General features: G+C 39.7%; 1 protein-coding gene and 1 pseudogene across 1 annotated transcript; one reads left to right on the top strand and one right to left on the bottom strand.

Moving 5' to 3' along the window:
- The first annotated feature begins 5511 nt into the window (after nt 1-5511).
- Nucleotides 5512-8184, top strand: LOC107304722 (annotated as a pseudogene).
- A 459-nt stretch (nt 8185-8643) lies between these two features.
- LOC102714209 (iron-sulfur assembly protein IscA-like 2, mitochondrial) lies at nt 8644-12589 on the bottom strand. The gene is made up of 4 exons (XM_006659287.3): nt 12285-12589; nt 10267-10397; nt 9983-10091; nt 8644-9196 (listed from the first exon to the last, which is right to left on the bottom strand). Exons 1-4 carry the CDS (start codon nt 12462-12464, stop codon nt 9134-9136), a joined length of 483 nt encoding a protein of 160 aa, XP_006659350.1. The 5' UTR covers nt 12465-12589; the 3' UTR covers nt 8644-9133.
- Nucleotides 12590-13384: the final 795 nt, after the last annotated feature.

The raw sequence follows: 13384 nt of genomic DNA, 5'->3' as shown, positions 1-13384 counted from the left end.
GCTAACCATCCTCTACCTCCAACACTATTGGGGCCCACTAAAACATATGAGCTATGGATAGTAGGCCAATCTCTTAGAGTGCATGGTAAATATGAGAGACTTTTTTTGCTTAGTTGTAGGCCATAAGACCATTTGGCTAGGTAGATTTAGTTAGATATACTCTAACAACTGGATGTTGATTTTAGATGATTTTCGCAACTTGAACCAACTCAAAGATGGTAAAGAGTCTTTATTAAGTAGTTATGAATTTTTCAAGGCTAAATCTCTTTCAAGCATTAAAGAAATTATTCAACAATTATGATGCAAAAAAATGTTTAATTTGAGTGAATAAAAAGGAGAATTACTACGTCATCGAGCATTGGTTCACCGTAGACCAGGTTTACACAAACGGCCCACAAGAATCGATGGCCTAGGTTGGATTCACTTGGGCTGGGAGAGATCGCGATCGATCAATCTCTACCTGGACCACCATGCTCGGTGACCCATGGGCGCCACGCAGTGACCATGCGAAAACGGTGGTGCGAGCTGGTGGTGACGTGGTGACAGCGGCCATGGCCACGTAAGACCGGCGGTGGAACCGCGCTAACCGGGCTCACCGGTGATTATCGTCAATCAAACTACTATTTTCTCGAACGCGCAAAAAATTTACACGTCAATATCAACCAAACAGCAAACAATGACAACTGGTGAGCTTGGGTTGATATATGATGATGATCTACGAAGTCCTTGTTGTGAACCGAAGGGTCCGCCGCTGCTTGCTCCGCCTCTTGATCCAGCGAAGCCAATGAAGGGGTCAACATACATGGTCCTCTGGGAGCTGATTCCACGACAAGCGGCCGAGGACAGCGGCGCATGCAGGAGGCTATTACATATTTTATTGTGAAGAGGTATGCAAATTAATAAACTTTTGTTGTCTGAAGTTCATTGTTTCAGTGGAAGCAATCTGAAACATTAGGCAGTTCTGTTCTATGAAGTTCATTGTTCTAATGGATAGTGAATTTTACCTCCAATTCAAGTAAAACATATGCTTAAAGTCTAAATTGGACGTGAATTTTACCTCTGACGGAGGCAAAATATGTGCTTGGTTTGTTTTTTAAAAACGTGCAAACCATGATATGCAATTTACTTTCAAAACTTATTTTAATTTATATAATTAAAATTAACTTGACTGGTGTAATGCATTGATATTTTGTAGTTATTTAACTTTTAAAAATTAAATAGATGCGATGCATCGAGACTTTATATATAATCAAAATTAACTTGGCACGGTGTAATGGGTGGATATTTTTCTAGTTATTTAATTTTTTTAAAAAAACTAAAGAGATGTGATGCATCGAGGTTTTATATAATTAAAACTAACTTGGTCCAATGTAATAGGCATTTTTTATTTATTTAATTTAAAAAAATAAAAAGATGAGACATGTCGAGCTATAGCTAAAACAACCAAAAGAAAAGAAGTTAAAAAGATGGCGTTGTGCAGACACCGGGAATTGAACTCACGACCTCTCGCCCATAGACGGGATATTGACCGTGTGCTGCATGTATAAGATAAGGTCACGGCTCGGTCTGTCAACTGACGAGAGAATTTTTATAATAGTTAAGATAGTAAGTGTAGATATAGATATAGATTAAGCATTGGTTCACCGTAGACCAGGTTCACATATGCGGTCCACAATAATAGATGCCCTAGGTTGGATTCATTTGGGTTGAGCGAGATCGATCGATCGATCAATCTCTATCTGGATCACCATGCTGGGCGACCCATGGGCGCCAGCAGCGTCGACCATGCATTGCGAGAAAGGTGGTGCGGGCTGGTGGCGGCCGTGGCCACGTAGGACCGGTGATTATCGTTAACCGAACCACAAACGATGGCAACCTACCGTTGTGAAGCGAAGGGTACGTACGCCGCTGCTTTGCTCCGCCTCCTGATCCAGCGAAGCCAATGAAGGTGTCAACATACATACATGGTCGTCATGCGCTGAGTTCACGACAAGCGGCGGGTGGAGGATAGCGGCGCATGAAGGAGGCTATTACATTTTTTTTTTGGGTGGGGGGGGGGGGGGGGGGGTGGGAAGAGGTATGCGAATTTTAACCTTTTGCTGTCTGAAGTTCATTGTTCCAATGGAGGCAATCTGAAACATCCGGCAGTTCTGAATCCATGGATAGCGAATCTACCATTATCAGATTGAGATTACCAAAGTTGACACGAATAAAAAATATTCGCATGCAGATGGCTAAGTTGAAGAGCTACTGATTTAATAGTACTAACCGGCTCAATCAAACAGAAAAAAAAAATAACGAACGACAAGCCAATATAAATAGCCGGCTGCCCCTGCCCGGCTCCCCACCCGCGCTCTTGTAAATTGTTCACCAATATATCCTGCAGGAGACAACTGAACTAGGTAGCCTATGGCTAAGCACCCCATTCGGAGATCCTACAAAGGTGGCCAATCGTCGTCGGTGGTGAAGGGTAGCAGCAGCGCAATAACCGCACACTCCTCTGATCTCTTTTATTCGTCGTGCGGACGCCCAGCGTCCGCTATCTCCTCCGGCAGGCCATCCTACCGCTACCGGTCGGATGCTTCGGCTGGCGCCGGAGTACCTCCGCCGCCGTCGTCGGTGAGCCGGAGGCGACCAACATCAGGTGAATCTTCCGCCGTCAACGACGACCGTGATTATTCTGCTGCCCCATCTTCTACACGAACATCGCGCCGTACCGGATCGGATCCGGATGGGCATATCACACAAAGGGCAACGGCGCCGGCGGCAGAGCAGACAAGCTGGCAAGAAGCTTGCCTTCGTCGTCGTCGTCATGGACGCAGGCCGCTGACGATCATGTTCCTGCAGCGGGTGATCGATGTTGCCGTTGTCCATTGTGCCAAGCGGCCTTGTGGCCATGGGAGGAGCAGCTTCAAGCGGCGGATTGCCAAACTCATCACGTGGCTAAGGCTTGCTTGAATTAATATTGATGTTATCATCGCGGGCACGTTTTTATCAGAGCCTGTGTGCCAATGGCAGTTTACTGTTTTTAAAATACTTATAAAGTTTCCCAAACGTAATTGAACTGTCAAACATAGGGGCGCTGCTTGTAATTTTTGGTATACCAAAACTACCGGTATGCTTCAGCCCTTGGCCACATGGGAGAAAAAGATTAATAAACGCTCCCTCATGGGATAAACAGTTTGAAGAATATGTAATTTGGGATCTTGGATCCAAAATTAACCAGATTATCACCTAAGCACATCATCTCGATTAGTGTCGACAACAAGGCAGATTGGACAAGAACGGTCAACCCCAACTTTTGCCCCCGCCCCCGGCCCTGAAAGGGGCCCCACTACATCAAAATTGAGTCAATACCTACTAGGGCAATCGGCAATGGGTCGGTGGCTTTGCTCGCACGATGGCACAACGACCCGCGGCGGAAGGGAGCTACCTGGTTAGGATTTTTTGACCTATACATATAATGCACAAAGTAGGTAATGAGCCTTAATATTGGGCTTTAAATCATATACGTGAGGCCCCATGGGCTCCTGCAGCTGGTTTTCTTTCCCTACTCATGCCCTAAAAAATTTCTAGGGTCCTGATCGTGATCCCATAGGGGCGGGTCTATGTCGAATCGTTGGCCTCTATGGAGATATTGCCAACCCTAATCCTGATTTAGGGATTATGATCTAAATGTTAAAGACGAGTGGATCGTGAGGTTATTTTAGGCCTTTCCCCTCTCTTGTACACATTTTTTATTTTGCCCCTTCACCTATCCCTTAATTCCCACTATTTAAGACATAGTATAGAGCAAATATCCAAATCCTAGCTGCCAACGTATCCTTGCTTGCACACTAGCGGCGGCTCAGCACTAGCGAGCCATCATCTCGTGCTCACGTCATTTTGTCTTTTCTTCACTTAGTAGTATGTGTTGAAACTAATATACGGGCTAAGGCCCATATGAAGATTAGTTATTTAGAAAATAACAAAAGACCATCTCATGGGATGATATGTGAGGAAGTTTACTACCACCATTCTTATTCTAGGAAAGGGAGACTTTCTTATAAGAGGAATGATATCTTAATCATTTGAGACCTCTTTATAAGTCGAGAACAAGAGGAACATGTGCTCGCTTGCCTCGCCAGGCACACATGTACACGACATGTGCATGAATGGTCCAATAATAGGTCCTCGTCCTTGCATAGACGTAGCTATCTTTTACAGTTTTATTTTGCTGCAATTCAATTGTGATTTGGTTTTGTTTTATCCAAATAATCTAGGCATGCAACGACACAGTTTAGAGTCCGGATAAGGTAGGTGGGACTTATCCGATTCGGTTACATGAAGTAGAGATACGAATGACATCCTAATCACACATCTAGCTACATATATATACTGAGCCGCCATTGTCGTAGAACCCAAGCACGAAAAAATAATCTAGGTTTTTGCCTCCGCCTCTGTAATGCGCTGTCGCTCGTAGTCTACTTCGTCCTACACGCTGGCGTGCATCGGCAATCAGGAGAGCAAGTCTCCAAAACCTTCGCCGTCAACATCATGCACCGGGAGAAGGCGGCAATGTGGTTTTTGGGTAGTGCATTGCACAACTGCCTGCTCATTTTCTAGGACGACTCGTCTTCCTCCACACTCAAGGGCTACGTGCCACGGATGACATCCGACACTGCACTGTGCCTTTGGTATGCATTGTTCCTCATCAACATGATCCACAACAAAAGCAGAATACTCGGTACATGTTCGCCATGTTTCTTATATGTGACCTTTTTATGTTTTATGGTCTAGCTTACATGTATAGATCGTATGACGTGAGTATTGTAGTTTATATGGTTATTGTCATGATTTATTTATAGAATAAATTAAATCATCCTGTGCTTATATATTCAATAATGCAAAAACCTTATCCATTTGACCAAAAAGCGACATATGCATATGAACCTCCAGGAGGGCATCAATCTACTCGTCTGTCTCATCAGAAAACATCCACTAGACATGTTGCCTATCTTGTTCACAACAATATACTACATAATGCAACCTTTCAGTGAAAATGAGAAATATAATCAGCCGCATTTCTGGGAGCTTCATGAGCATCTAAGCTCCAAACTGGGAGATGCCTCAAATGCCATAAACAGGACTTACAAACAACTGCTGGATTTATTTGTGTAGATTACGCCTTCACATTAGAACCCCCGTTTTTCCCGTCCCACTGAGGTGACTACAAAAGCTCCGATATTCTGTTCCAATTTCATGACAATATGTTTACTAAACTGCACAGAATAACCAAATTTTACTAAACTGCACAGAATAACCAAAGATTTTTTTTTGTTTCGCCACATAAATTAGAATATAACTTCACTAAAGTCAAAAAATAGACCCCTCAAATTTTTCTTATATAAAAGGAAAGGGCACCTTAAGCTTTCAAACATGTATGAAAATAATACAGCTTTAATAGGCTATAATGTATTTTCTAGGAATAGAAACACCAATTAGCAAAATCCATTAAATCTAACATCTTCAATGATTGCATCATACAACATCATCATGGATTCACCACTTACCCTCAACCCAACTAGGATGCTAAGAAGGGCTCAGTAAGTACTTCAATAAAGTTAATATAAAAAAATTCAAAATTATCCTCACAATTCGAATTTATTGTTCTTCACCCTTCATATAGATTGCTTGAGTTCGAGAAGGAAAGGTATTCAAGAATTCAGATCATGCCCCAATGCTGACACAGACTCAGTGATATGGTTTTATGCAGAACCATTCTGCATATTCCATCTTGTAAATTGCTTCGAGGAAGGTCATGAGGTAGGCATTTATGTGATCTCTAAATACGTATACAGATCTACGTTCAAGTAGGCACAGATCGACCACACTCTTCAGCTATAGTAAATGTATGTTCAAAGGAAGCAGCACAACCAATAGTTGAGTATGTAGATAGAGATCAAATAGCTAAGAAGCAGCAGCTCAATGACTACCTGTTTATGTTGTGAAATATCAATTTCTCACCCACAGAAAGTGATGGATCTTTTACATCTATGCAAACCTTCCCTAAAAGTTGCGAATGGTTCCAATCTTTCTCCAATTTATGTGTATTAAACTATTTCTATAACCATTCATACTCTAATTTGCTATCCTGATGAATTAGGTTGTAGCAAAGGGATTCCACGGACCAAGTTCTGCAATTAAGGGTCCAAGGCAAAGAATATGTCTATAGAGTATAGATATTTCCAGCCAAGAACCAAATAAGAACTTTCTCACTTGTATGAATAGAGATTGAACCTAAAAACAGACTCTTGCAGGCAGATACTTAACTTTCTTAGATGTTACCTTGAAATTCCCAGTGATCAATGATAAATTTGCTGGTCTAGACCATAAGTACACATATGTGCAAGTGGCGGACTGTTCATCTTGCTGCGGTGGTGGCCATGAAATAGGTATTGCTAAATATGCATTTCAGGTTCTTCCATACATATATGCACCTTGAGTGTGAATAAGAAAATGGGGCAGAAAATCACTTTTACAATATAATAGTGCATCAAAAAGTAATACTATGATAATTACTTTTTCCTTCCTCCAGAACACGTGAATGAAAAAGTTACCCTTGCAACCGTTTGAAGCATGTCAGTCCAAATGCCTGAAAACTAAAATGTTTATTCTTCTTGTAAGACTTCATTTATCCTTCAAAAGTGATTTCATCAACAGGGTGCTTAAAATACAAACGTTATTGAGTAATAATAGTTTAGGGAGATCAAGTTGCTCATTAGTGGTAAAAATTAAACTATAATTGCAGAATTGCTTATATAAGTTCTAGACAGATGGACTGTACAGCTAGAATCAAATTACTTCTATATCATAATTTGAGTATATCTGTATCCCTCCTGTCCTGTCTCTTATATGGATAGACTGAAATTAAAAAATATATACCATATAACTGTGTGTTCTCTGCATAGCTAATGCCATATATTAGAGTAAGTTCTACCTTGTCATACTGTAATGTTGATCTATAGAACCTAATTCCAGTCTAAATCTTGCAGCTCGACCAAACTTTGTTGGCTTTGCAACATTTTGTCTTGATGCAAAACAAAAATAGCTACTAAGGTAATCATATGATCTATAAACAAGTAATTCACTAGTTCAAAACTACTATGATCTTCAAATAACATAAATTTCAAAATTTAAATTTTGCATTCTTGACAGTCAGAGAAGATAAAATAAAGGTGCTGTTTCATCAGCTAGCAAGAAATCACTTCTACTCAGGAGCAACTTTTGTGCCTAAGGCAGCTGGTGTGCATGAAGACGATGGCTAGATCATTTCATTTCTTCATGATGAAGTCACCAATATACCAAAATTACATTCTCATTAATTTGACCTCTATTATGCTACGTGTATGGCTCCATAACATATGGAAATCGGGTTTTCTGCTAATCATAATGCATGCATTGTACCGATTATTGACTCCTGACCAGCATTTCACTTGCAGTTGCTTTTCTAAATGTAAAACGTACTAATTGCCCATTTTTCCTATGAATTCTCTGTTGTTGTTGCTTTTCCTAAGGATTTAAGACTTGAGGTATGACACTTAAGAAGTTACCAAAACATTGTCAAAAAATTATGACAGAAGGACCTTACCTAAAGTTCAAATGCTTTAACAAAGACAGGATCACATTCATATGTTTTCTCACATTACAGGTAAACAGCATTGACAACTGAAAATTTGAGAGTGAACCTACAGCCAAGAGAACATTACCACAAAGAGTACCCTATGATTTGCATGGAGCATTCATGACAAAAAAATACATGACAGGAAAGATTATTGTTATATGGCATTTAGAATGTAAAGTTGTAGTCCATACAGCGCCAACTGCCAACAACATGTCACAGGTGATCTGTGCTTATAAATTATAAATGATGTGATGATTGAGATAATATACATAGCAAGTTTTTGGAACTAAATTGGTGCCACCTTATCTTGTTATTTTGAAAATTGCTGGTACCCATAAATGTATCAGTTAGATAGCATAATATTTTTGTTCAGTTGTTCTTCCATTGTTAAATTTCAATTCATTATTAAAATGTTATTACCAGCAATGTACAAAGCTGCTTAAATAGGCGTTAATTATGCAAAAGAAAATGATAATTGTTAGAGCTGTTCAGTATGATTTCTTACTTTCCAGGAACCTTGATTACGAGGTTGAAACTTGAAACTTTTGGGAATAGCTCCCTCCAGTTCAGACCCCAGAAGAATGATTGGGAAACACCATGTTTGAAGTTAGATGAAGCATTCTTTCTTACTTTCTTCGTACCTACGAATGCCCTTAGACCTGCAATGATGAACAATAAAACATTGTGGTTCTGAGGATTAAACAAGAGATATATATGAGGAGCATCTCAAGTTGTTGACACTTATATGCCTATGAAAATCCAGACAAGAATATATCACTCTAGTGGGGCAGTAAGCTTTAAAATATCCACCATGAGCTCTCTGTTCGACTTTCTTGCCCTGTAAAACTAGTTCAGATCACTCTCTAATGAACAGAGTAATACATTTTACCATTTAGAAGTTGTATGGTACTCAGACCAGGTGATCTCACAAACACCATGCCTGTTGGTTATCAAAGATATCAAGTAACTGCCAAGGATTTATTGAGTTTGGAGTAAAGCATGATGCTAGATCATGTAGTCAGGACTCAAGGGAAAAACAAATTAGCAAAAAATCGCCCTGGCCTTAGTTCATTGAGATAAACTTGTACAAAAATCATAAAAAATTAGACTTCAAGTACAAGGATCTCAAACACATTACCAACGCGCCACAGGCAAAATAGGAAAATGACCAAACCCTACCTACTAGCATGAGGATCAACCTCAAGATATTGAGAAAATTCTCAGACATATATCCGCTTATATCAATGTTACAAAAGATTGCATCTTATTTATCACTTTGAAACAACACAAAAGTAATTTCCAAAGACCAGTTGATTCGGTATATATAACCTGTAATCACAAGGAAGATGTGGAAGAAATAATCTTTGGAACCACCAAACATACCAAATTGTACACGCGTATCAATGAAGTATATTTCAATACAGAATGCTTTCACAGATTAACTATCTCATCAAGCTAATAAAGCTGAAACTATTTGGCCATAAAAGAACTCTTGCAACTGCAGCCCCCAACTGCACTTGGATTAGTTGATACCTGCATTTTACGAAGAATATAAGTTGTAAGAAATGTATAGGTACGATACATTCTGAATCCAAAGTGTAGAACAACCATGCTGAACATGTGCTGTATAGCACAAAATTCATCGATGTGGCAAGGTGACATGTATTTGTAAAATAACCTCTAATTAACACCCAAAGGACCCCACCAGTCCACCAATCACCCCTCCAGACCAGAGAAAACCATGTAATTATTTGTAATGGTGAAAAAGATCAGCAGTCGGAGTAATAAGAAAGGAGGCACGGTCGCACGGAAATATATATGGTGGAAAAGGAAAAGGACCTCAGTATGAAGGACCAAATAATGGAAAAGAAATCATTCATCTAAGAATTTGTCTTTGTTAGACCACTCCTAGATTAGCAAACTTGCACCACCAGCATGCAGCATTTGTTTTTAATGCATTGAATCTTGAAATTAAAAAGAAACAAACATGCAATTGTCTACTAGTTTGAAGTTGCTCTTTATTTCCCAAAATGATCAAACCAATATCATCTCATTAATTCATCTTGTGGTGTAGGCTGGTAGAAACTAGCTAACTCAGTAAAAAATGTTTCACTGGCTTTTCTATTGTATCTAGAGATATATGGTTACTGAGCTGAAAGTCTTTTGCAAAATTACAGTTCACAACATAGAATTGTCAACAGGATAAGTTCTGACATCTTTCTCAACTAACTACTGTAGTATCCAGCAGAAGATTTGACCAAATGTATTTCCATGGTGAGTATTCGAATCAAGAACCAAACAGCCAAAATTTAAACTAACCACAAATGCCGAGCGTATAAGTTCTTCCTCATAATCCACAGTGGCGCCTTTGACAAAGTCATATGAGACATCATCCACAACCAATTTAACACCACCTTTCTCAAAGACCCTACATGTGTAATAACAATTGTGGAGATAAGTAAAACATTGAAGTATGTGTCACACTCACTACATAAATCACCAGTAATGTATATACTCTGTTCATAGGTCTCCACAATAGTACATAGAAGAAATACAGAATCTGTAGTTGTCTAAAAAAGACAAACCAGTCAAAATTGACTTACCGATCGTCTGAGTTTTTCTTGTCATCAAGAGAGAAAGAATATTGGAATCCAGAACATCCACCAGCTTCAACGCTTAATCGCAGCATCTTGCCTTCAGCAGGTGGATCTTTAGCATGCAATTCTTTTAATCGCTGTGAAGTGTTAAATTCCCAAAGGACACAAAAATGAGGAACTGTTAGAAAAACTAATATTATAACAAAGTATAGAAGGGGAGGGAGATACATTCTGAACACCGAAAGCACATAATGAAGTCAACTTGGCACAAAGCTCGAAAATGATGACATTCTCAAATGTTCCTACTGTGCGAACAAAATATGATAGAAATTAGCATATTCAGATATAACAGTTGAAAATGAAACAAGATAAAAATATCGGTAAATATTTGTTCTTTCAAAAAGAAAGTATCAGCTCTCTACTGAAATTTAGGGAAATTCCTTTTGCAATGTCCATATTTTTATGTTCTGCAAACAGATGAGATATAAGTGAAAGCATATGAAACCGCTTTTACTGTATTAAAAATGGAAAATAAATTCATCCAGGGACAAAGATATAACACATTTCCTTCATATCAAAGCTAAAACTAATAATAAATAAATGCTACCTCCTCCATTGTGAAACGAAGGTAGTAGTTATATACCGAAATGCAGCACAGAAGAAGAGATATATGAGATGAGAGGTCAACACAGTGAAGATCAACATAACTTAAATGAGTGAATCTTAGTTACAAAGAATCAGTATTGCTTTAATAAAACGTCTACAAGACCACATACAAGGAACAGGTGCCCCAACCTTGTACTGATTAAGCCGCATAAGCAGCTGATTATACTGCATAAGTGCTACAAGGTACGGTGACCACACGACATTGCGAACCGCTTTTGAAAATATTGCAATGGATAGAGATGCTAGCACTAGACCAGCTACAAGATGCAAACAAACATTTAGAAACTACATGGGAAAATGTAGGTTCATAAATTTGTTTCACAACTAAATTGAAAGTTAAACTAAGGAAAATAAAAACGTCAACATTCAACAGATGTCCTGATGTCACGCTCATGCCCACACTCACTTACCCACTGTGCATATCACACTCAGATCCCCTTGCATCGGCAGATCAAGAATACATGTAACATGCATTGGAATCATATCACAGAAATTGATACAGGCCTAAGAGAATACTCCATCTCAACAGTGAGAAACCCTATAGGCAAGGCTAGGAGGGGAAAAAAAGGAACTTGTATAGTGAACACAGTATTTGTCCTGGCACAATAGAATGCAGGGAACCAAAGGCTTGGAGAGACAGCAGAGTGCACCTCGATTACAGGCACACGACAAATGGACCAAATAACACGCTATTTTTTGTAAAAAGCGAGTGTTTGTGTGTGCACCAACTATAATGTAGCAATAACTTAAATATACAAGCGCTCACAAGATTATGGTTTGGCTGTTTAACACTGATTTCAGAATTTCACTCTGAGCATCAGAAATCTGAACAAGTTGTTAAACTCTATTGCTTGTAGTTATCCTACAATTCACAATTTCACATATTCCAGCACAAACTTCCATTTAGAAAAGACAAATCCAGCATCCATTTTTGCAGCTGTATGTCATACCCTAATATGTGGAATGATGTTATATTTTCATACGGAGTACAATTCATGCAGGTCTTTGCATTTTATTCCCCTAACTGAACTAGTGAGAATGTTTCGAAAATGTTCTTCCAATAATCCAATTGTAGCATTAACAATGCACCATAACATAACACCCGGTGATTAAGTTCCTCCAATTTAATTCGTTAAAGTGGTGTTTTCTCGGTATAAAGCCCAAAAACATCATAAGTGAGGCCTCAAAAATATTTCCAGAACACCATGATAGATACAGAAACCAATGGCCCTTAATTTCATACACCTTAATCACCAAAACGGCAGCGGAAACCTCCTACCAGGTCTATTCCACGCAGAATACAGGACCGACTACACCGAGAGAATGACTGAAGGGAGGAATAAGGAGGGGGGACGTACTCGGATGCAGCCGTCCGTCATGTGCACGCCATCCGGGTCCGCGGGCGACGGCGACGCCCTCTCGGCCGCTGCTGCGGCGGCGGAGGACGGCGAGGAGGAGGAGAGGAGGCGATGGTTCGCACGGACGCGGCCGCCGAGAAGGGCCGCCACGCGGCGGAGCAGGGGACGGGTCGCCGCCATCGGCCGCTTCCAGGAAGGTGGGGGCCGGGGGCGGCGCGATGCGGAGGCGGCGGAACGGGAACGCTGCGCTCTGTTTGGGTCTCGGGTTCGGACGGTTTGGTCGGGACTCGGAGCCGGCGTGAGGATGGCAAGGGTCTGTGCTTCGTCACCACGCTCCTGCTCTAGAAACCGCGGTTACCGGCGGTAAACCCGTGTACGTTTTTATAAATTTTGTCAAAATTTACTTTCCAAACGCTAAAATCTAAATAAATCTACCATTCTTATCTTTATTTATTTATCTAAAATATATATTTCTCTACGTATTATTTCAGCTGACTTTTGTATATCATCTAATTTATAATATATCTACTCCTCTTCACCGTGTTTCTCTCTGAAATCATGCCCAAAATCACATGCCCTCAGCTATTCGAGGTAACCATCATGTGCCCATCCCACCGTTGTTGTCACCTCGACATCCACATGGAGGCAAGAGGGTGTTTATACTTAGAATCATGTTATCTCTCTCTAACGATATTTCACTTCCTTTCAAATTCAAGAGAAAATGATTTCCAATTTCGCAATGATCATATATAAATTACAAGACAAATCATCCCAAATATCAAGATATATCTTTCAGAGTTCGTCCTTCTCATATGGACATCTTTATGTTGCACTTTCAAGGGACGTGTCAAGAAAAATAATAAGTATTTTAGCCAAAACAAATAAAAATAGACCTTACTTGAAAGAGCACAAAAATATCATGTATAAAGACCTTCTCGACTGTTAGGTGGTTATGACTGCTAGGTGGTTATGACGTTTTTAGTTATTCATATGCAATATAGAATATGAGGTCCATTGAAACCACAAGATTTTAAATTTTGTAATGCAAAAAATATTTATCAATTTGAAACTAACCACTGTCATTTGCTTTTTTTAGAAAA

The sequence above is a fragment of the Oryza brachyantha genome, chromosome 8, assembly GCF_000231095.2.
Source record: "Oryza brachyantha chromosome 8, ObraRS2, whole genome shotgun sequence".
NCBI lineage: Eukaryota > Viridiplantae > Streptophyta > Magnoliopsida > Poales > Poaceae > Oryza > Oryza brachyantha.
This window is presented reverse-complemented; position numbering and strand designations above follow the sequence as displayed.

Coding starts and splice junctions, on each gene's coding strand:
- LOC102714209 (XM_006659287.3), bottom strand. CDS start 12,464: ATGGCGGCGACCCGTCCCCTGCTCCGCCGCGTGGCGGCCCTTCTCGGC. Junction 10,398..12,284: donor TGACGGACGGCTGCATCCGA/GTACGTCCCCCC, acceptor AACACTTCACAG/CGATTAAAAGAATTGCATGC. Junction 10,092..10,266: donor AAGAAAAACTCAGACGATCG/GTAAGTCAATTT, acceptor TTACACATGTAG/GGTCTTTGAGAAAGGTGGTG.